The 25,099-nt window shown below is 41.2% G+C and overlaps 1 protein-coding gene across 1 annotated transcript in view; it reads left to right on the top strand.

Annotated features, from left to right (window-relative positions):
- The window catches only part of LOC311233139 (prolyl 4-hydroxylase subunit alpha-2-like), a 72,243-nt gene that overhangs the window by 1,212 nt on the left and 45,932 nt on the right, over positions 1–25,099 (top strand). Inside the window, exon 2 of the mRNA XM_084320027.1 lies at positions 23,698–23,797. Coding sequence (XP_084176153.1) covers positions 23,716–23,797 — 82 coding nt within the window. The 5' untranslated portion in view covers positions 23,698–23,715. The remainder of the gene's footprint in view (positions 1–23,697; positions 23,798–25,099) is intronic.

The raw sequence follows: 25,099 nt of genomic DNA, 5'->3' as shown, positions 1-25,099 counted from the left end.
TGTATCACAAACAGTAGCCTACTGTATTTGCAAATCTGGTATGTCATAAATGTATAGATGTAGCAGTACTGTCTATCTGTATGTCATATGTGTATGTTATATGTTATGATGAATTGAAAATGGGGGACCCTGATGTAAACAAGACGAAAGTCTTTCTCTGGTCTGCATCCCCTTAACAATTGTGTGTATTGAGCTGTACTGTACTGTACCCATTCTGCAATCTGTTAATAAAGTTTTCAATCAATCAATCAATCAATCAATCGACTGTATGTATCCGACTTATCGACAAATATACGGATACAGTAGTAGTCTATGTATACCCACCTGTACCGTTGACGAACAAAAGGTCAGTAGTATTTTAATATTCTTTGTGTGAAATAACTTAAGAAGTTATAAAACACAACCCGGTTCCCAAAAGAGCTTAGAAGTGACAGCTGCTGTCAGAGAGACAAATGGTATTTCTGTGTCTGACAACATGTGTAGCCTAGAGCCACCTTGGTCTGCTGAGTGTAGTTGTGCATTCTAACCAACAACACAGATAGAATAATTTACGTTTAATAACCTTAGTATAATATCCGTTAAAATGAGCCTGTAGTGTAATAGCAACAGGAAATTCAGTGTGTAAATGTATTTGTGTACATTGTACGCAAGCACACATAAACACACAGGCTTGTGCTTGTGTAAGATAATGCATGTGTTTAGACCCCAACCTCTCTGCCTCTGGCTGCTGCCTGTCTTCTCATGTTAATGAATGGCTTTAAATAAGGGAAACTGTTTAAACAGCTACCCTGTGGTATGAATGGTTTCTTTAAACCGAGATGCACCTCTTGTTCAGATGATGATGGATAGGGGTACTATCACGGTCTGGCTTGCCACGTCGGGATGCTTTGCTACCAGAAGGGGTGGGGTTGGGGCCGAAAATAACCAGTAAATTACTGAGTCACGTGCTGTGCTTTTGGAGGTGGGGTAGCAGGCCTACTTTGCCGACTGTGATTAAAGAGTGGAGACAGTGAGCATTGAATGAACATTTGAAAGACGTGGAGTAGCCCCTCCCCAGTATGCCCTGGTCATACGTAATGTCTTACGTCTTTCACTAGTATGCACTCTGCTACTAATGAATCTACCATCATGCCTATATTACTACCTATGTCTATACTACTATATGCACTCAAGACTGTAGCACTCAGGTTCAACACTGTTTGACAAACATTGTTACTTACCCTTAGCTGCCAGAGTTGTACCCTTCCTGCTGAGTTGTTGTACAGAACAAGTCACTTTGGATAAAAGCGTCAGCTAAATGTAAATGTAAATACTGGTATAATGAGTGCAATTTTGTGAGGCAGGAACACAAATCCTACACAGGACATTATATGGAAATACTTTTAACCTTTATCTAATTTGTAGATATAAATATGATATTTTATGAATTATGTTTAGTTTTCTTTTGTGACACCTCCGATAATTTGCAACCTGTGCCTTAGCTTAGATTACACCTGTAGCCTGTTACAAATAGCCTGTTTATTTATTCATTTATTTTCTCATATTTATTTTATATTCAGATCTCATTTTATTGTATATTAGCCCCTATATCTTTCTACTTCTACCCTGCCCATACCTGTACCTCCCCTCCCCCCTCTCCCCATGCTGCTATGACGCCCAGATTTCCCCAAGGGGATCGATAAAGGAATATCTTATCTTATCTTATCTTATCTTAAATGCAGTTGTTTCTCCAAGGTGGGAAAGAGGTGTGCAGTCATTCATTCACAGGGTGGAGCTATTCATAAGTATGACACCGTAGACACATGGAATCTTGCCAAAAATAATGTAAAATTCTGCATGTTAGAAACTGTCCATCACAGTTTTTCTTTTCAATATTTTCTTACCATCTATTCATAAGTATGACACTGTAGACACATGGAATCTTGCCAAAATAATGTAAAATTCTGCATGTTAGAAACTGTCTATCACAGTTTTTCTTTTCAATATTTTCTTACCATCTGTAAAGCCCTCACTCATCTCTCTGTGTACGTCACCTCTGTCCATGCATAGGCTCAGCCGCTGGTAGCTTATATCTTTATCAGTAAAGCTGATCTGGGTAAACCTACTACCTAGATGCACATCTAAAGTGCTCAGAGGTCAGACTGTAACTGTAGTGTAGGATGTCAGGATGGAGTTTGGCCTTCTGTCCAAAATGCTTGTGACAGAGACGGGAAAAGACAGCTTTTATGTAACTGCTTCCTCCACTTGGACCAGCCTGCAGAAGGACTTGAAACCCAGGGATGCACCGATACGCACCGATCAAAGTTGAAAAACCAATATCTAAATATTTGTTCAACATCATGCTGTGATATTTATTGTGATGCCTTGACATGCAGCACTGATATCTTATCATTGTGACAAATTCCTATCATAGTCTCTATCGCTCTATCATGCACCATGTCATGGTAAGCAAAGTTTTCTGACATATTTTGGGACAGACGGACCAACAGAACCCCCCCCCCCCCCCCCCCCCCCGGCAGCTGTCCCAGCTGACCAAGCAAGACCCTAATCAATCAGAAATGCAGAGAAACATTCAGGACTCCGGAGGTGTGTGTGTGCTGATGTGTGTGTGTGTGTGTGTGAGTGAGGGGGGGTTATGTAAATGCTGCAGCCCTCTTTACAGGAATGTGACACAGGAGCAAATACCACATTAGACTAGTTCTGGGCTGTAAAATGCTACAAATGGACAGTAACTTTAACTTTGAGATTTGTTCCTGCTGTTGGTATGACCTGTAGAACATACCTACTGTATGACCTGTAGAACATACCTACTGTATGACCTGTAGAACATACCTGTAGAACATACCTACTGTATGACCTGTAGAACACACCTACTGTATGACCTGTAGAACATACCTACTGTATGACCTGTAGAACATACCTACTGTATGACCTGTAGAACATACCTACTGTATGGCCTTTATCCACTTCAAAATGATTTGTCGGTCTGCTAGTAAAAGGGAATGGAAAATACTGTTAACAAAAGGACCCAGAGTTTCATGATTGTTTTAAAAAATAAGGACGACACTTTAGAGGTCTGCAGACTGTTGACTGTTGACTGAGGGTGGGAGTACATGGGAAAGTGGGACCTGAATTCACAGTTTTTATTTTTATTTTTATGTATCCTTTATTTATCCTGGAATGTCCCATTGAGATACAAGATCTCTTCTTCCAGGGAGTCCTGACCAACACGGCACACAACAAGTTTCAACATAAAACAGGGCATTAAACAAAAAACATACAATTCAAATATAAATACAGAAGGCCATTTGTGCAGTGGCAAGGAGCATAATCACATCAGCAATAGCATCAGGTAAAACAGTTACATGTTTCATGAAGGGCTAATCGTAGCATACCTTTAAAAGCATTTACAGTAGGAAGTGCCTCTAGACAAAGTTTTACTTGCAGCGTATTCCATAAAAAGGGAGCATAGTGGGAGAATGCAGCTTTACCAAGCTCTGACTGCACCAAAGGAACATTTAAAAGCATCCCATTTGCTGCTCGTCTGGTATTAAAAAAGCAAGTATAAAAGGACAGAAGTCTGGAGAGATATAAGGGCAGCTTACCTAGCAATGACTTAAGGATACAAATCAACATGTGTGAGTGACCTGAGGCTGTACCTTCCTTGTAAAGCATTTCACATTCCTACTCCAGTTCTTTAGTTGGTTTGTAAATAACCCTTTGACATGGTTCCCTGGGTGTTCCCTGAGCTCAATTCTGTGTTGCTGTGTCTGTCTTAATGTCCCCTCAAGAGACTGTTGAGAAAACCCATTGGTTGGCTGAATAGATTCCAAACAGTCTCGCGCCAGCAAAGATGATGTGGTTCATAGAAAGTAAATATGTATTTTGGCATCAGATGCCAGATAATTCAAAGCCTCTTCTTAACCTCAAGTAGGGTCTTCACTGTATTATTACCCTAACAACAGCTTAGAAGAAACTTCACTTTCAACTTCAGGGGCCTCGGTAAGCCTGGGATTTGTAGTCAGATTGTGTGCATGTGTGTGTGTGTGTGTGTGTGTGTGTGTGTGTGTGTGTGTGTGTGTGTGTGTGTGTGTGCACGTACGCTCACACACGTACTCAGGTGTGCGTGTTAAAAGTAGTAACCAAAGTTATCACTGAGGAATGAATTGAAAATGGGGGACCCTGATGTAAACAAGACAAACGTCTTTCTCTGGTCTGCATCCCCTTAACAATTGTGTGTATTGAGCCGTACTGTATTGTACCCATTCTGCAATCTGTTAAATAAAGTTTTCATTCATTCATTCATTCATTCATTCATTCATTCATTCATTCATTCATTCATCCATTCATCCATTCATTCATTCATTCATTCATTCATTCATTCATTCATTCATTCATTCGGTGAATAGTTGGCCAGAGAAGGGCTGGGCAATTCATCAAATTTAATCTTCAATTATGTCTTTGGCTTCCAACGAAAACATTGTGAAACAAGAAAATCAAGATAAAACTATTGTGGAAATCCACTGTTAAAAAGGAAATTCACTGTTTATTCTTATTAAAATAAACACTTTATTTAGTTTTAAAGTTCAATAAATGCACGATGTTTTCCAAAGTCAACGAGTAGGCCTAATCGTGTTAAATAACCGAGATCTCTATTGACCAAAACCAAAATAATCGTGATTATGATTTTTGCCATAATCGAGCAGCCCTAGGACAGAGTATACTGTGTACACTACATGCCCAAGGTAGCCTTGTTAGATTTATTGCAATATACTTCATTTTGATCAGTTGACAAAGCTGGTCCTTAGCTGAGTGAGTGAGGTTTATGAACCAGTGTGCTGCCAGCCTGCCACTCCTGCCAGAAGGATGAGGCACATCTGAGGTGTTGTTCCTGCCCCTGTGACCTCTGTGTGAACCCCGGTCATGACCCTCCCAGGGATAGATCAGATTTTTGGAACCCTAGCAGGCAGCCCTATTCCTTACTTACAAATGACGATGTTGATTGGTAGAGTCCTTCATCAGCACAGTCTCTGCTTAACCACAAACGCAAAGTCAATGGGGTCAAGCTCCTGCCTTTAGAAGCTGAACTGAGATCTACTTTGTGTGCACCATGGAGTAAGTCTCATTGAGCTTCAGTTGGCTTGTACAGACCGGAGCTTGACCCCATTGACTTTGCATTAGTGTGAGGAACAGCATGGATTGTGCTGAGGAAGGATTCTACCAATCAATAAAAACGTCATTGGTGGTAAGTAGGAAATAGAGCTAGGGTTCCAAATATTAGAACTATCCCTTTATGGTATCTGGATAAAATCATACATGGTGATCAGCAGTGTTGACAGCTCCACACAAGTTTCCCAGGTCGACGTGAAAGTTCACTTCACTGCTGTGTCGCTGCTGCGTAGGGAGGGTTGCTACTTCTTCAGTGGCAATACAGATTCTGAATACTGTAATAAGTACCGGCTGGGGGGGGAATCACCAGAATGGACTGCATTTATATAGAGCTTTTATCCAAAGCGCTTTACAACTTATGCCTCACATTCACCCATTCACTCACCGACGGCGGAGGCAACCCTGCAAGGTGCCAACCTGCTCATCAGGAGCAGTTAGGGGTAGGGCTGTACCGAATGTCATTTTTTAACATTCGAAGCTTCGATTGAAGTATTCGAACGAAGCTTCGAATGTCTATCAATTATTTTTTTTTTACAAAAAAACAAAAAAATATATATTTTGAATTATATATATATATATTTTTTTAATCCTCAATTTGAATAAAGTGATTAATCTGATACAATTTGTCTTTTTCTTTTATTAAATCAACTTTCTTTAATGAATATAACTCATCAGTTTCGTCAACATAAATAATCCAATAAGGGCACGGTTGGTATGAAAGTGATGGTGACGTCTTATAGTATAATATTATAATATTAGTGTAGCCTAATCTTTAACTGCAACTGTGAAGAAAACCCCCATTGGTTTAAACAGATTGAATAGACACAAAAAAAATTATTAAAAATAATAATAATAATAATTTATAAAAAAAAAAAAATGTGAATGTTGATTTAGAATTCGAATGTCAACATTATGATCGAAGCTTCGAAGCTTTGAAGCATTCGGTACAGCCCTAGTCAGGGGTTAAGTGTCTTGCTCAAAGGCACTTCGACACGCTGCCGGGAGGAGCCGGAATCAAACCGTGAACCTTCTGATTCCACTGTCGCCCCCATGTGCCAGAGGCCCCCCATGATGAAATCTTACAATGACTGTAGGAGCTATTTGATTGTTTTTGTGTTAAGTTTGTAGTTTGTTAAGTTCATTACTGGGTGGGAGCGCAGGGAACAAAATAAGCACCCGCCAAACGCCAATGGCATGTAGATTTCCTCTTTGGCTGGTAAATTACAGAGGCTACTCAGCCACTCTGGCGTGTAAAATAATTGGGAGCCATATGAGCATATTAGAGTATTATATCAGGGCTATACAGTGCGAGCATTTCACTCGCATTTGCCTCTAAAAATATATTTGTGCGAACCGGAAAAATCATTTAGGAGCACAGTGTGCGAGTAATAGTCTTGCGTAGTGGGCGTGTCAACTGCGCAAGTGTCATTTCATAATAGACACGGAGCAGCGTGGATCAGCTCTGTAACAACTCATCTCGAGTCACGCTGCTTCTATGTGCAACGAAAATTCCGCGAGCAGCAGTTCCAATTGTCTAACATGCTTTGCATCCTCGCCAGTTATACCCACGTCGCGCTAAAAAACAATAACTAACTACTGTAATGTTATCTGCTAACTGAGTACTCCAACTAAGCTAACCTGCTAATGCTAACTACTGCTAACGCTAATCACTGGGGACGCTCAGAGGCATAGTGAGAGAAGGGAGGGCTGAGAATCTGTCTCTCTCCGTCCATCTCTCTCTGTGTGTGTGAGTGTCTGTCTGTGTGTCTCACTCTCTCTCTCTCTCTCCCTCTCTCCATCTCTCTCCTGAACCTATTTCATTCAAAAGGAAGATATTGATGGACAGCTATAGTATATAGCTCAGTAGCTGTAACAGAATAATTGTATTAATTACTATTGATTAACTATTATTCAATAGCGTTTAAATTATAATGAATTAAATAATTATAAACTGGCGTGTAACCAGTTCCCATATTACGACTGCACCACTGCCTACACATGTGTCGGAGGAAGCATGTGATAGCCTCCACTCTCCCAGACCGACTGTAGGGGGTAGGTGCGCAGCGACCAGGAAGGGGATTGGGAATTGGCATAACGACTAACATTGGGATGGGAGAAAAACGGAGGAAAAAGGAGGGGGGAAAAGATTAAAAAAAAAAATATGAACTTAAAGCCCACTGCTCAACAAACACAAAGCAGCATTCCTGCTGCATTTCACTACAACAGTAAATCAAAAGTGCAATAATAAATGATTTAGTTAAATGTATAAACTTTTATCCTGCTACTAAACAAAACATTCCTGAGTGCCTCCCATTGACCCTTTATCAAACTGGCATGACATTCACCCTCCCCCACAGTGGGTCAATAATGGTTCTGTCTTTAATGAGACACTTGTGGTCTCTCCTGTTGGCGCACAATAGAAGGAATGTCAACTTCAATGTTTGTGCATGCGATCTGCATCAGATGAAATAACGTTTCATTTTTGTACGTCCGTGCACGTACTTCTGCTCAGAAAAGTATATGAACCGATTAAAAAACAATCCGTTTCGACAATGTTGACTGCAAACAAGTCATTGATAAGCGACGGGCAGATTAGACACATTTTAGCCATAATTTAAAACATAGATTATGCGTTTTTAACGCTATCATCATTGAAGTGGGTGGCAGCATTCAAGGGGGTAAAAAGGAAAACACGGCCGGCATTGAAAGTGTTAAAGGCAGAGAAAGCAGCTTTAATGGAGCAAACCGCTGCTCTGCAAAGGAAACATGAAATAGAGGCACAAGAGGAGAAACTCAGACAGGAACAAGAGAAACTCAGACAGGAACAAGACAACCTGAGAAAAGTTAAGGAGCAACTGGAGCTTGATACACAAATGGCTGTCATTACTGCAAGACTTTCTGTGCTGGAAGGCAGTGTTGTTGGAGGAAAGGCCCTTTCAGATGGAATGAATTCCTACCTGAGCAAAGGAATTAAAGAGCTGAAACCTCAATTCAACCTACAGGCAACTGGATTTGTGCGGAAGGAGAACACCCTGACTTCGGATCAAGGCTCAAGAGCGCCTTGAAAATGCACACACACTTTCAGGAGCAAGTACAACATCATGGAATTCCACACGCAAAGGATACTACTCTCAGGCCACAGTGGCAACCAAACACTGGGACGTCTCTCACAACTACTCTAAAGCATCAACTACAAAACGCTTTCACAGCCTCCACTGCTCCAGCTCGTAGGTCAGTAGCTGCACAGGAACGACCATCCACACAGAACGCTGCAGTGCAAAATACAGTGGACCAGGATGCCATTTGTGGAATCATGCAAAGGCAGAATGAACTCACCACATTGCTCATTCAACAGCAAATGTTATCTACTTTGCCAAAAAGAGATATAACCGTATTTGATGGTGATCCATTGCAGTTTATGTCCTTTGTTAGGACATTTGAACATTGTGTTGAAGAGGTAACCTGCAGTGTTTGTATCTTCTGGAGCAATACACCAGGGGGAAGCCCAGAGAGCTGGTGCGAAGCTGCTAAACACATGCCACCACAACAAGGATATCAAAGAGCAAAAGGTCTTTTGAAAGAACACTTTGGTAATGAGCACAGGATAGCAACAGCCTACATGGAAAAAGCCTTTCGCTGGCCTGTTGTTAAAGCAGAGGATGTAGAGGCGCTGCAGGAGTTCACACTGTTCCTAAGAGGGTGCTGCAACGCTATAACAGAGATACAGTACATGGAGGAGATTAACGTTCCATCAAACATGAGGAATGTTGTGATGAAATGGCCGTACAAGCTGCGGGAGATATGGAGGTCTACAGCTTGTGAGATACAAGAACGGCAAGGCTACAGGGCCACCTTCCCAGAGATGGTGAACTTTTTAGACCTGTACTATTTTGAGAAGCAAAAGTAACAAAACATACATTATCTGTATAATTGCAATATATGTTATCTTTTAACAAACTGAGTACAACTTTAGTACACAGAATACATAAACAGTATAGTATACAAAGTACACTTTTAGAAAACACACTTCAGTATACTTTTCTTTGACTTGGCCAGCTGTCTTTATTTTTTGTTTAATCCTTTCTATTGTTTTGCTCCATGGATTAAAATTCCCCGCTAACTCTCTGAAGTCCTGGTCGACTCTACTGGTTGCACTGTGCGGTGAATTCCTCCAGAGCTGCGGCTGGTTATGGGATGTTTTTCTTGTCTTGTGCAGAAGGCCGTCTCGCCAGGCGGGGTCGAATCAGCGCGGGGTCGAACCAGAAAAGGGTTTGTCCGTCTGAGTGAGAACGCTCCCCCGCTGATTCGTCCCCGGGGGCGCTGAACCTGGACCGATGAAATAGGTGGTCTCGGGTGCGGGCCAGTGGGAGCGGGGGGCGTGAGTCGTGACACACACAACGTCGTTACTGTAATGCTTTCATGCTTGCTTGAATTTTGGGCAGATAAAACCACACAGCAACAACTGGACAATACCCACAAAAACGATATTTATGGGCAATTTGAGAGTTCAGACCTCAACAAGCATGTGGAGCATCACAGCTCAGTGGATGAAAACATGAAGCCACGTTACAAAGCACAGCACTTCCCTGGCTCGCATTAGGCCTGGCAATTTTGTTTGCCATTGCTATGTCTATACATTGGTTTCTTGTTCGAATGCATTTATTTCTATTAGACCAGTGGTGCCCAACCAGTCGGCCGTGGTCGACCAGTAGATCAATGACATGCAATATAGGCCTAATTGCCACGAGCGATGGGATAATGTTAGCTGCTGAACAGGCTAAGCTAACTAGCGTTAGCCGTTAGCTTAGCGTTAGCTTAGCGTTTGCCATTGCTATGTCTACTATACTTTCTTGTTCGAATGCATTTATTTCTATAGACCAGTGGTGCCCAACCAGTCGGCCGTGATCGACCGGTAGATCAATGACATTCAATATAATTGATGCGAGCAATGTTACTAGTAATAGGCTAAGCTAACTAGCGTTAGCCATTAGCTTAGCGTTAGCCCTGGGAAAACGCTCAAAAGCGGACTCTACAACACCATCCATTCGTGAGAAAAGCGGTGGGTTATATTGACAAGGCTTGACAACAGAGGTTCAAATATAACTTCATATTTATTGGTTATTTGTTTATTTTATATCAGCATCCAGTCTCCACCGCCGTGTTATCACTCTTCCTGTGTTTACATTTTCGAGCGTGACATCATCGCCTACGGCAAGCGTACACGCTCAAAACGCAAACCGTAAACAGAACCCGGAGCGAACCAAGACTGAAGTGTGTACACAAACTAGAGGGGGGAAAGGGGGGGGGGGAGTTCGCATCCAAAGACGGAACGAGACGGTACGGAGCTGATTCGACCCCGATGGTGAGTGAGAAAGCACCCTAGAAACAAGTCAAAATCTTGTCTCATCCCATTTTTGGTGACATTTCAGATGCACGACCAAGCATCACAATAAAGCCTGTAAATAAGAGCACGCCGCTACCCAGGAGCAGCATTTAATCAGAAATGATTTTTTTGGCTCATCAACCATGTATTATGTTAAATACTTCAATTAAATGGGAACTTCACCCAACGGCAGGTGACACCGACTCGACATTATGTTTTTTCTAATTGCGCGTCAAAGACGAGGATTCCCCGCACCCAACCGAGCGTCTACCAGGACATCAGGATAGTCGCTACAATGACCTAATTTACACAAAATAATAATTTATACAATATACAGAGAAACAAACAAACAAATGAAACAAGAAAAAAAGGAAAGAAAGTTATCATGATAGTAACGATACGATATTATCACGATTTTACGATTGTGGCATATTGCAATTTATTACCTTTTTATCCAAATTATGTCTCCAATGGAAAACCTTGTCAACATCTGCAATAAGAATATATTATACAACATCAATATATATACAACGTCAATATACAACATCACTGGGTAAAAGATTGTCAAATATTTCCTACGTCTTTCCATTAGGACATGTGTGGAACAGGCAGCGATTCACATGTCTTTCCTTTGCTTTGCTTTCTGACATGTTTCACATTTACCCTATTTTACCGGGTATTGTCAATATCGGATACAAATATTGGTGCTGTGGTGTGTGACTGGTGCTGTACTTTATTTTAGTTCGTCATTGTTTGGTAGCTTGTCAATAAACGTAATGAACATACTGAATTCGGACATGTTCTATTTCGATCGCTTTGATGCATTGTAGCTCTCATATCCTCCTTGCTTGCGGATTGCTTGGAAAATGGGAATAAAAACACAGCTGTTCTGCAAAACACAGGACCACGTTGGCCAAACAGTGTAGCTTTGTAGCCCGAGCCAACATTAGCTAGATGTTTGCTGTTGTTTATTTGGATCCCCATGAGTGGTTGCAGAATGTACACAACTGTTCTCCCTGTAATTTTGTGCTGCAGATCATCAAAGCAAAACCAAACAATGACAGGTGTCTCCAGAATTGTTTATGGTCCATCAAATGATGTATGCACTATGCAGCACTATTGTCACGTATAAGTGTCTGAGGCATCAATCAACCCAAGTCCATTATACTCCCTCCCTAGTCCCTACTAGACACCGCAGTTGATTTGATAGGACAGAGCGGCAAAGTTAACATAGTATCACAGTAAACAGTTTGATGTCCATTATGGAGCCCACGCACTACATGTCTTTAGAATTCATCAGATCGCTGTACTGTTCACACAACACAACTTCCTGTCTTGTAATCGGGAATGTTGAGGTTGTCGTGGTTTCACAGTACATGACTGACCGGCGACAGGGGAAGACATTACAAGATCTTTCGCCAGGAGGAATCCTCGACGAGTCTGTCTGGTCCCGGGAGAACAAAGCTCATTTGTCAACCACACTCTGTATATCTCCCAGATCTCCAGTCCCACCCATCTCCTTCATTCACCCAAATCATGAGTGAATGAAAACTAGCCTAATAATAGAGACACTCTAATAATATGGCAGGGTCACCGAACATTGCAATAGGCTGAACAGTTTAATCATTTTCTTGCTCTGATTCAGACAAGACAGCCTATGAATTGACAGCTCTTCAAGACAGAGTTTCTTCATTCTGTTCGCGGTCCCTCACTAGTTCAAAGTCAATGTAACTCGACCACGGCAGAATGGTCTCCCTCTCTCGTGCCTTGCTGTAGCTCCTTGCTTGTCCCCGACAGGATCCAGATATTTAGCCTGCTCCATACAGTATCTGTCGGGCGTCTGCGATGCATCGGCAAGTCTCTCCTTGAACAACGTAGCAAAGTGTTGACGTTGCATGCGCAGAGCGAAGGCCAATCGGCCTCTGATCTGGGGCCTTTTGTCCAGGAGTGGAAAATCAGGGCTATAATCATGTAGTCTGAAGAACCTGGCATTAGCTGTCTAGTGACCATTGAGCCTGGGCTTCTAAACAATGTCCCAAGAAGTGGCCTAAATTTACATTTCTCTAACGTCAGTCTTTAGACAGTTGTTGTTCCAACATTGGGTAACATGTAACATAGCGCTTTTATCCAAAGTGCTTTACAAATTATGCCTCACATTCACCCATTCACTCACACCGACGGCAGAGGGGACCATGCAAGGTGCCAACCTGCTCATTGGGAGCAGTTAGGGGGTCAAGTGTCAAGGACATTACTGATTACCAGACGACTGCTCTACCTCCTGAGCCACGGTCACCCCCCAGTGTGAGTGTAGAAACCAGGATCTACTGGAGTCTGGATCTAACACACTGCCAGTGCATACAAGCTATTTATTATAAAACAAATAGTAGTAGTATTCTACAGACTTAAGAAAACAGCTGTTGTAAAAAATAACCGCAAAGATATTTCCCCCCCAAATCATTAACCTCTAGACTTAGGCCCAGTCCACACGATCACGGGTATTTTTGACACTGAGGTCTTCAAAAAAAGAATCCTCCATACACACGAGTGGTTCAAAAAAATAACCGCATACTCACGCAACTGTAAAATCCGCTACAGAGTGATGTAATATACATGTAGTACAATGCCAAAGCAATAGGTGGCGATGTAGTTCAAACATGAAGGCCATTTCAACCAATCAGAAGGGTTGGACGCGTCACTACGCTATCATTGCGCTACACTGGGGAACGTCCTGCACAAAACAGAAACCCGCCATCTTTAAATTCCCTCGCTTGAACATGAACATTAGTATTCATTATTTGTTTGCAGCAAGAACAAAGTGCAATAAACAAAAAAGGATACATTCACTGTGTGTTCTGCCTCATTTGTTGACCAACATCAACGCAATTTACCACCAAGAGCGGAGAGTTTAGCTGATTTTGTTAGCTTACGTGCTAATGTGATTGGGATTTACCATTATATATATAGTTAGCATTGTGGCTAGTGTACATAGCATACAAAGATCGCTGGTTTTGTTGGCTTACGTGTGGTTAGCTGGTGAGGCGCTGGTATCGTGGAATGGAGTGGAAATTAATCATCACGTCATTAATTAATAGATAATTGTCATTTCCAACATAAGTTAATGCTTAATAACGTTACACACGGGGAGACTAGCTTGCTGGACACATACATTGTTGATATAGCAGACTGGTGATGGTGGCCAGGTCTAATATCTGGACGATACGTTTAGAACAAAAGTTTGTTACAATCATTTTCATATAACGCTACTTGCGACAGCTCTGCCGTAAACACTGGAAATAATCTCAGTTACTATCTCTACATGCAACCACTGAAACCGGGATTCGCCCAAAACTTCACCCTGGACTCCGGTTTTAAATGATCACGGTTGCAGTGTTCCAAAAACCTGGTTGCGTGTGGACGAACAGTGCAACCACGAACATTGAATCACGGTTACATAAAACCCTGCGTTCGTGTGGACTGGGCCTTATTGTGACTTCAAAGTAAGCTCCAGGCTATAAAAGTGTCTGAAAGTATAAAGTCTGAAAGGGATCAATATATCTGGGACATATTTAGCCGTAGCAAATCATTCTCATCTGGCCCGCCATGTGGCCGCCATATGACTGTGAAACGGCAACTAGAGCAGAGCTAGGAAGTAGAACTCTTATGTTCTTATTCTTATTAGAATTCTGCCCATGCATGCTCTCTCACACATTTCATTTCACTAGCCATCTGGAAACCTGGAGGTTAGATCAGGGGCGTATCTAGACCCAGCACTTTAGTAGGGCACAGAAGGGCACCAAAATCTATGAAAAAAATTTGGCCGGTTTTGGCCGGTTTGTGGGCGAAAATGGGTGGATTTTGTAACTATTTTTTTTTTTTAACTTTATTTCGGTTTTAGGGTTAGGTTAGGGTTATGTTATTTAATTATTTTGGGGAGCCAGCCCCCCAAACTCCTGAAATGCATAGAAATCTATGAAATAAATAAAACAATCTGACATTTATATTAAAAAGAGCTAGCCACCCAAACCCCTAAAATACATAGAAATCTATGCATTTTGGAACAGTTACTATATATATAGTCAAGAAAGCATTTAGTCATACTTAAAGTTTAAAGTGCTTTACTTGCATTGAACATTGCATTGAACATTGAACATTGAGGAGACATCATTAGAAAGCACAATGTATGTTTCCATAGTTACGCAGATGACACACAATTGTACATCTCCGCTGAACCAAATGATCACACAGCTATAAACTCCATTTCCGCCTGTCTCTTAGCAATAAACAAATGGATGACGAACAACTTCCTAAAATTAAATGAGGGCAAAACTGAAATCCTACTAGTCGGTCCTATAACAAAAAGAGAAATGTTACAGAGCAATATGGGGCAACTTACTCCTTGGATCAAACCCGAAGTTACAAGTAAGTAACCTACACTGGCTTCTGGTAACATTTAGAATTGATTTCAAGGTCCTCCTCCTTATATACAAAGTATAAACATTGCGATCATCTACTACTGGTCTATTGAAGGTTCCGAGCCACAGTCTAAAGAAAATCAGGGATGCAGCCTTTGCTAACTATGCACCAAAGTTATGGAACACACTACCTATGGACATTAGGGAAGCTAGATCTCTTAATATTTTCAGAAATAAGCTAAAAACGTACCTCTTCACCATAGCCTTCTAATACACCCCGCTGTTGATTGTACTGTAGCACTATTTTACTATGGCCATTCTATTGCATAATTTTACTATCTATTCTACTATTCTATTATTGCACTGTATTATTGGTGTGCAAACCAGTCAACTTACAAAAAAGAGCCTGTTGGAGGATTTCAACAAGATAAATGCAGTGCAAAATATTTCACTATAATATTTCAAAGCAAAGTAAAAAATATTATAATAATTATTTGATCATGTTAAATGATCATTTGATCATGTTAAAAAAGGGAAAATAAAAAACATAAAAAAAAAAAAAAATGTAATCAGTGGGGCACAGATGATCATCAGTAGGGCACGTGCCCTACTGATAGTGGTCTAAATACGCCGATGGGTTAGATAGCCATATGCATCTCTGTAACTACGTATTCTAAATATTTATGTACAAACTGCATAGACAGTATATTTAATTGAATTGATGTAGTTTCAATTAACGATAATAAGTTTGGCATCCAACCAGAGTGCAAATGTAGCAGTAAAGTGCAACAGCAATATACAATGTACAGGTGGTTAAAACGGGTACAAAATATACAAATTTGTACAAAGTTTTTTTGTGTTCTTATTTATCTTTATTTTTACATTTCCCGCACTATTCATTGCCGTTTGGTGCCGACAAAAACTGCTGTGATTGGAGGATCAAGAAAAGTGGGGAGGGCTTGAGATAGGTCATCTTGTGTCTTCAAGTCATCAGTGTTTCCTATACATAGAGTTATTTGTCCCGGCTCATTACAGCATGATACATATCGACGGCGCTCCATGCTTTTGCACATGTACACAATCCTTCCCCCCTCCCTCCCCGAATCTGCATCCCCTGCCTGCCCTGGCCTGTAGCCTGGCCTGTCACCGGGCACCACAAATCACTTTGGGAACGACGCTTGGAAATATTGTTTTTCTTCTAGTCGTCTCTCTCTTCTCCTAAGAGGAAAGTAGAACGACAAACAGGGAGAGGACACTGTCCACCCATCACGGAATATCACAGGACGCCAGAATAATGCCACATGTGTACAGTGGTATGTTAGTGTAAAGAACAGAGTGATGACATTGTCCTTCATTATGATCATAGGATGTTTATACAGGTATTTTATATGAAGACCTCCAGGTCTGATGTGACTGTTATGATTGAAGACCTCCAGGTTGCTTTTAAATGCTTACAAACCTCTCTTCTTGATCTTAAATGAGCCCTAAATGCAAAGTGAACAAGATGCATGAGGTTGTGGTTGGATGAAAATCTTTCTTTTAAGGTAGACATTGAAAATCGTGTAAAGAACATAAACTAAAACTCGGTTTATTTAAAAATATTTTGAGGCTAGAAAAAAACTGGTTCAAGCCACGTTCTTATCTGTGATAGATTATGGTGACATAATGTATGCATACACTGGCTTGCCTTTAAACAGCTCAGAAACAGATGTACCACAGCTATGAGAAAGTCAAAATCAGATTACTCTTTAGATTTAATTACAAGTACACAAACCCGGCTCAGTTTTGGAAGGCGGTTTACTTGAATTTAATGAATTACTAAAACAAGACCTCTAATTCACTGCCCGCGCATATTAGTGTTGACGATAGTGTTATTTCTAGCCACAACAAATTTGTCTTGCATTTAGGTTAATAAACACTTTGCAGTTGCTGGGAACGTGTTTGATAGAGAATATATATATAACTTCTTCCTGTTGATGTTTATGTTGATATAGACACTGATTGTGTGAGTTCCGTTGATCACACCCCTCAATTCTCCTTTCGTCCCTTTTCACATGATTAGACACAATCCATAGATGCCAGGACCTCTACTGGTGAGGATAATCTGAACAATTTTTTTCTAAAACTGGCTGCTCCTAATTACAGAGCAATTGACGCATATTCTTTATCTTTCTATCTTAACAGGAAGATTTCCTAGGCCCTGTTTAGACGGAAAAAGTCACTCACAGCAGGTGAATCCGCAAATTTTTCTTCTTCTGATGTGTCTTTCGTTTATACGGAAACAGCGTTTTTACGGGGTGAAACCAATTGTGTGACAGTGGGGCTCCGTCGTCTCGAGTCGTTACAGCGTCGTCTGCACGCAGAATTCCATCCCAAAACGCTAGTCTAAACGCAAAATTAAAAGTGAGACCGCAAGACGACTTTTGCGGTTTCTGTTCAGACTCTCTCCGTCTAAACGTAGCCCTAGTGTCAGGAAATCTGCCCATGTTATCCTGCTGCATAAAGGTGGTGTTAGAGATTATTTAAATAATGTCTTGGAGTCTTTAGTGAATAATCAACTTCAAATCAAGTCCTTTCTCTCAAATCACTCTGTACTAAGCTCACATAAATCCGGGGTCAGAGCCAATCATAGCACATTATCAGCCATCTCTTTAGTTACTGAGGAAATAATATTGGCTTTAGACAAGAAGAAACACTGTGCTACCCTCTTTATTGATCTTTACAGTCGAACCACTTCACCATCTTGTGAGGTTCCACATCTACTCTTAAAAGGATTAGCTACTATTGGTTTGCATAGAAATGCATACGATTGGTTCCAAGATTATCTGTCAGGGAGACAGACGTCAGTGTGTAAAGTCGGGTATGCCCAATCAGAATTTTTATCAATAACTAAAGGTGTGCCACAAGGTTCAATTCTAGGTCCTGTCCTCTTCACTATTTATAATAATGATATTGTGTCTTCGCTGAATGGTTGTCAAATCTATCTGTACGCAGATGACAATACTGTTGTGTATTGTATTGCTGACTCTACAGGTACAATTGGCCATTGAGAACTTACTTCCTTTATTACCCTCCAGAAAGCTCTTATTAAACTTAAATTGGTTCAATGCTAGTAAAACAAAATTGATGCTGTTTTCTAGAGCCAGAAACATTGAATATGATGGTTTATCTACCGTAAGTGGTTCTGGCATTGAGAGATTCACTGAATATAAATATCTTGGTGTGTGGCTCGATGAGAAATCGTCATTTAAATTCCATGTGGACAACCTTGCGACAAAATATAGTCTTCATATACAGAAAGAAGACCAGCTGTCCTTTGATTAGTAGGAAGAGAGTTGTCTAAGCAGTTTTCTTCTTGGACTAGGGTGATAATCAGTCTTGGACTATGGTGATAATAATTTATAGGCATGCTGCGGCCTCATCCCCTTAAGGACTCTGTCTATCACTCTGACGCCCTCAGATGCATCACTAAGGCATAAAGAAATATATGGTTTGGTTCCTGTTGGTTGTCAGTTAAGGCCATGGTCAGGTAGGGAATTTATTTTATTTTTTATTTAATCTTTTCCCACGGCGACTATGGATAGGGAATTTCTTTATTTAATTAAAATGTTCACGACAACATAGATGCATGTACTCTGCCAGCATGTTTAATATCCATAATACTAAAGGTTTGACTAAGATTTTTATGAAACGTTATTGTAAAAAGAAAAAAGAAAAAAATAAACTTTTATTTTATTTTATTTTTTAAATATATTTTTTTAGACTCATAAAATTAATTGGGTCGCAACTAAATCGGCAGGGTCGGTCGGCAACCGGAACCAACCCATTTTTTCTTTTAGGCCTAATGATAGATACGACACTCATCATCACTGTGTCCGAGAAGGTTGGTTGGTCCTCGCTGATGGAGAGGCGCAACAAACAATGGTATTTGTTCATTTTGAAGGTCCTTATTGGTAAGCTACCTCTTTATACCACATCATTATTGGAATGGAACTTTGGTACCTAGGGAACCTGTACTAGTGACTGGCTGGTCCTTAAGGCCCCTTGAGTTTACTCAGAACAGGGTAAATATGCATTTAGCTATGATGCCCCTCTAGCTCATGGAATGAACTCCAACAGTCCTTAAAGCTTGAGGTTCTCCCCTCTGTTGCAGAGTTTAACACCTTGATCTAATGATCTCCAACCTTTGTCAATCAAGTTGTACATGTCTTAATTGTGAAAAGACCTGACTGTAAATGAGGGAAACATCAGTTGCCTTTCGATAAAGGTTTGAAAATTAAATTAAAATGCTGCCTCCTCCCTGCTAAAGGAGCTAGACAGTGTCTACCATGCTGCCTCCTCCATACTAAAGAAGCTAGACAGTGTCTACCATGCTGCCTCCTCCATACTAAAGAAGCTAGACAGTGTCTACCATGCTGCCTCCTCCATACTAAAGAAGCTAGACAGTGTCTACCATGCTGCCTCCTCCCTACTAAAGAAGCTAGACAGTGTCTACCATGCTGCCTCCTCCATACTAAAGAAGCTAGACAGTGTCTACCATGCTGCCTCCTCCCTGCTAAAGAAGCTAGACAGTGTCTACCATGCTGCCTCCTCCCTGCTAAAGAAGCTAGACAGTGTCTACCATGCTGCCTCCTCCCTACTAAAGATGCTAGACAGTGTCTACCATGCTGCCTCCTCCATACTAAAGAAGCTAGACAGTGTCTACCATGCTGCCTCCTCCATACTAAAGAAGCTAGACAGTGTCTACCATGCTGCCTCCTCCATACTAAAGATGCTAGACAGTGTCTACCATGCTGCCTCCTCCATACTAAAGAAGCTAGACAGTGTCTACCATGCTGCCTCCTCCCTGCTAAAGAAGCTAGACAGTGTCTACCATGCTGCCTCCTCCATACTAAAGAAGCTAGACAGTGTCTACCATGCTGCCTCCTCCCTACTAAAGAAGCTAGACAGTGTCTACCATGCTGCCTCCTCCCTGCTAAAGAAGCTAGACAGTGTCTACTATGCTGCCTCCTCTCTACTAAAGAAGCTAGACAGTGTCTACCATGCTGCCTCCTCCATACTAAAGAAGCTAGACAGTGTCTACCATGCTGCCTCCTCCCTACTAAAGAAGCTAGACAGTGTCTACCATGCTGCCTCCTCCATACTAAAGAAGCTAGACAGTGTCTACCATGCTGCCTCCTCCCTGCTAAAGAAGCTAGACAGTGTCTACCATGCTGCCTCCTCCCTACTAAAGAAGCTAGACAGTGTCTACCATGCTGCCTCCTCCCTACTAAAGAAGCTAGACAGTGTCTACCATGCTGCCTCCTCCATACTAAAGAAGCTAGACAGTGTCTACCATGCTGCCTCCTCCCTGCTAAAGAAGCTAGACAGTGTCTACCATGCTGCCTCCTCCCTACTAAAGAAGCTAGACAGTGTCTACCATGCTGCCTCCTCCCTGCTAAAGAAGCTAGACAGTGTCTACCATGCTGCCTCCTCCCTGCTAAAGAAGCTAGACAGTGTCTACCATGCTGCCTCCTCCCTACTAAAGAAGCTAGACAGTGTCTACCATGCTGCCTCCTCCCTGCTAAAGAAGCTAGACAGTGTCTACTATGCTGCCTCCTCCCTGCTAAAGAAGCTAGACAGTGTCTACCATGCTGCCTCCTTCCTGCTAAAGAAGCTAGACAGTGTCTACTATGCTGCCTCCTCCCTGCTAAAGAAGCTAGACAGTGTCTACTATGCTGCCTCCTCCCTGCTAAAGAAGCTAGACAGTGTCTACCATGCTGCCTCCTCCCTGCTAAAGAAGCTAGACAGTGTCTACTATGCTGCCTCCTCCCTGCTAAAGAAGCTAGACAGTGTCTACCATGCTGCCTCCTCCCCGCTAAAGAAGCTAGACAGTGTCTACCATGCTGCCTCCTCCCTACTAAAGAAGCTAGACAGTGTCTACCATGCTGCCTCCTCCCTGCTAAAGAAGCTAGACAGTGTCTACCATGCTGCCTCCTCCCTACTAAAGAAGCTAGACAGTGTCTACCATGCTGCCTCCTCCCTACTAAAGAAGCTAGACAGTGTCTACCATGCTGCCTCCTCCCTGCTAAAGAAGCTAGACAGTGTCTACCATGCTGCCTCCTCCCTGCTAAAGAAGCTAGACAGTGTCTACCATGCTGCCTCCTCCCTACTAAAGAAGCTAGACAGTGTCTACCATGCTGCCTCCTCCCTGCTAAAGAAGCTAGACAGTGTCTACCATGCTGCCTCCTCCCTGCTAAAGAAGCTAGACAGTGTCTACCATGCTGCCTCCTCCATACTAAAGAAGCTAGACAGTGTCTGCCATGCTGCCTCCTCCCTGCTAAAGAAACTACAAATGCCAAATGTCTTGCTCACCACTGTGTGCTATATGACATGATAGGATGGACCTCTCTGTACTCACAGAGGAAATCACACATCTTTATATAAGGCCATCCCAGGGAAGCTTGCCCTATACCTCTGTAGCTTACTTTCCTTTGCCTCTAGTAGCTACCAGACCAGGTCCACTAGATCAGCGGTTCTCAACAGGGGTGCCGCAGCACCCTAGGGTGCCTCAGAGAGCTGCCAGGGGTGCCTTGAGATAAAAAAAAATATTAATTTATTTTTGTTGGGGATTACAGACAATTATCACTAAAGTGCTATCTGTTGCAGCTGCACTGTTTTCCATGAAAATACCATATTTGGATAAGTTTGACCATTTCTCAAAATCTGAAAATCATTATTTAATAAAACACAGAAAAGGATCACCAATTACTCTGGATAAAAAAAACCTTTACAGACAACATTGAGACAAAGCTTCCTGACACATCTCCATCCAAATTCTTGGAAGAACTCATTGAAATCTCATCTGATACCACCTGGAGAGCTCGTTTCAGAGTGTGGTGCTGAGTACCAAGTATCTCATGATGCAGCAGTTAAGGTGTTGATACCATTCAGCACCAAATATCTGTGTGAAGCTGGCTTTTCATCCATGACAGCTCTGAAAACAAAATATAGGGCCAAGTTGAGCCTTGAGGATGACATGCGTGTTGCCTTGTCAAAGATCTCCCTACGTATTGACCGTATTATTAGCCAGCAGCAGCAGACCTCGCATTGAGCTAGAAATGTCCACTGAGTGCTTATTTTCTGTATTTATTTATATTTTTTGAGAAATGGTAACTTGGTGATCCTTTTCTGTGAAATGGTCACACTTATCCAAATATGCAATTTTTATGGAGAACAGTGCAGCTGCAACAGATAGCACTTTAGTGATCCTTTTCTGTATTTAAAAATAAATAAATGATTTTCAGTTTTTGAGAAATGGTTACACTTATCCAAATATGCTATTTTTATGGAAAAGAGTGCAGCTGCAACAGATAGCACTTTAGTGATAATCTTCTGTAATTTTATTTAAAGAAATATGCTATTTGATTTACTACTACAAGCAGTGTAATGTCAACAGTACTAAGCCATTTAGACCTGAAACACCTGTTAATAATGCATTATATAGCCATATACACACAAATGTGTTTCCCGGTTTCTTAAATAAACATTATTTTGAAAGCAAGCACTTTTGTCATCATTATAGCAAAAAAGACAGGACCGGAAAAGTCTTTATCGTATGTAGGGGTGCCCTGGAATATTTTATTGAACACAGGGGTGCCTTGGCAGCAGAAAGGTTGAGAACCCCTACACTAGATGGCTACTTAAAAAATCCCAGAGTAGTCTCTTAATTAGAAAATACAGCCTTCTCCCACTTTGCCCCTCTGGCATGGAATGGATTGCAGGAGCTCCTCCACCTGGATGCCCTGGTCTCGCTTGGTGAATTTAAATATTAATTGCAGAGCTCCTTGCGGGAAATGTGTTTTTTGGTATTTATTTATTTATTTATTTATTTATTTATTTATTTATTTATTTATTTATTTATTTATTTATTTATTTATTTATTTATTTATTTATTTATTTATTTATTTATTTATTTATTTATTTATTTATTTATTTATTTATTTATTTATTTATTTATTTATTTATGTTTTTATATTTTGTGTGATGTACTATATATTTTATTGCTGCTGTTATCTTGACCAGGTCTCCCTTGAAAAAGAGATCTCAATGGGACTTCTTGGTTAAATAAAAAAAAAAAATGGCCTTGTACTGTATGTGTGTCAGCTAGTAATGCGTAACCTTGTTGGTCATTGTTGCCATGAAAGTGCACCATTTTCCAAAGACAAGGCATGTTATGTCCTCCTTGGTATTAAAGGACTCCTGATACTGACGGGAGAGGGTTATGAGGCAGGATGACTCCCTGCATGCCACTAACGGCCCCTTTAGGAAGCAGCTCTGTGGAAACTATTAACCTACAACATTGTCAGACGGTCAGCTAATACATGGAGGAAACATGGCATCATCAGAAACTGCTTGGTTAATACCTCACGAACTTTGCTCATTCAAAACATGATCGAGGATTTGGTATAACATCAGACTGTCTGGGTTATTGAGGAACAGTGTGTATGATTTTAGAAGCCTCTGTAAGTGAAGTAGATATAATGTAATGTAATATAATATAAATAATCTAGCATTACTGTATATCATATTGACAATTATCCACTGACGGGAATATGGGTGAATTACTGACATTATGATGTGATGGACGTTACAATACCATCTCTCAGAATACACGTTGTCTTGCATGTAATGAAATGAGGTGTTTGAAAAGCATAAAGTGGAATGACGATGTGATTCTGTTTGTGTGTGCAGGTGTTCACGGGAAGCACAATGAGGAATTTCCTGTCCGTCTTTTCCTGGGCTCTGCTCTGGTGCTGCTTGGCTGTGCAGGCAGAGATCTTCACGTCCATAGGTAGGCCTCACATTCCTAAGGTTTCCGTACACTAACCAGTCAGCAGCCTCCACATGCTGTTGCAATGCATTTCATATGGACATATGGCAGACAGGCAAGCTGTAGGCAGATGTGGACGTACAAAGACGATCTGAACACATATTTCTAGCTGCACCAGAACCCTTTACACTCTCGTACAGTTAAATATAATATTTAAGGTGAAATTCGTACTATTTTCACGGTATCATAGAACAAATATTACCATTATGTATCAGGGGTTGGGAAGGGTTGTTGATCTATATACCAACTGCCAAACGACAGCTTCGCCAGGTGCTGAGATTTCTGGCACTATAAACTTGCATTCTGGCCTGTAATCTTTGTTTTGGAAGAAGAAACCCTGGCCATGAGAATAAATTACATCAGGGTTTCCGTTTGGTGCTGGTCCACGTGGAATATTCCAATGTCCTGGGAGAAATTCCAGATATTCCAAATATGATCTGTGTTTATTGAGCTTATTGCAATAACCTTATAACTGATGCTTGATGTCCATCAAAACTGTTTGTAATTTGTAATAATTTACCTTACTTCACTCTGTCTGCACTGCAGCGGCTCTCTCCACTCATGGAAGGGCATGAATGGTCTTGAGTGTTTGGGTCCATGTGGCACAACTTAACAGTTAGCTAGCCACAACTTCAATAGTCTGTTGTGCCGCTATCGATAGTCTATGAACACTATGCAACGTGGGCAACATATCGTTGGCACAATTTGGAAATGCACAAACAAACCGCTGTTTTCATCTTTTAGATGACGCTGAGCTATAGCTCCAACTCCAACTCTCTCACACTTCCACTGTTGTCCTGCAACAGACCTGTCTCAAACCCTGCCCCTTTTCTTGATCCTCCAATCACAGCTGTCGCTTACCTCTGACTTCCTCGTACAAACTTTGTTTGTACGAGGAAGTCAGAGGTAAGCGACAGCTGTGATTGGAGGATCAAGAAAAGAGGGCAGGGTTTTGAGACAGGTAATTGAGTTTCACCAGGTTGGAGTATGGACGCCATGTCATGGCCACATGACACTCTAGAACTCTTTTTAAAACCTTGCTGTCCAAACTATGGTAATAAATGGCTCCGTTTGCGACAACTCACGCCTTGCGTGATTTCAGAGCGAGACTTCTGTTTGAGCAAGATTTCTGTTTCAGTGGCAAAACCTAAAACTTTTAGTGGATAACCAAATAAGAATAAGAGGGAATTATTTTCAATTGACATTATGACCAGAGAGATTTAAATGTCTTCGACAGATTTTCCCGCTAAGAAAAATGGTAAT

Source organism: Notolepis coatsorum (assembly GCF_963971535.1).
Source record: "Notolepis coatsorum genome assembly, chromosome: 8".
NCBI classification, from domain to species: domain Eukaryota; kingdom Metazoa; phylum Chordata; class Actinopteri; order Aulopiformes; family Paralepididae; genus Notolepis; species Notolepis coatsorum.
This window is presented reverse-complemented; position numbering and strand designations above follow the sequence as displayed.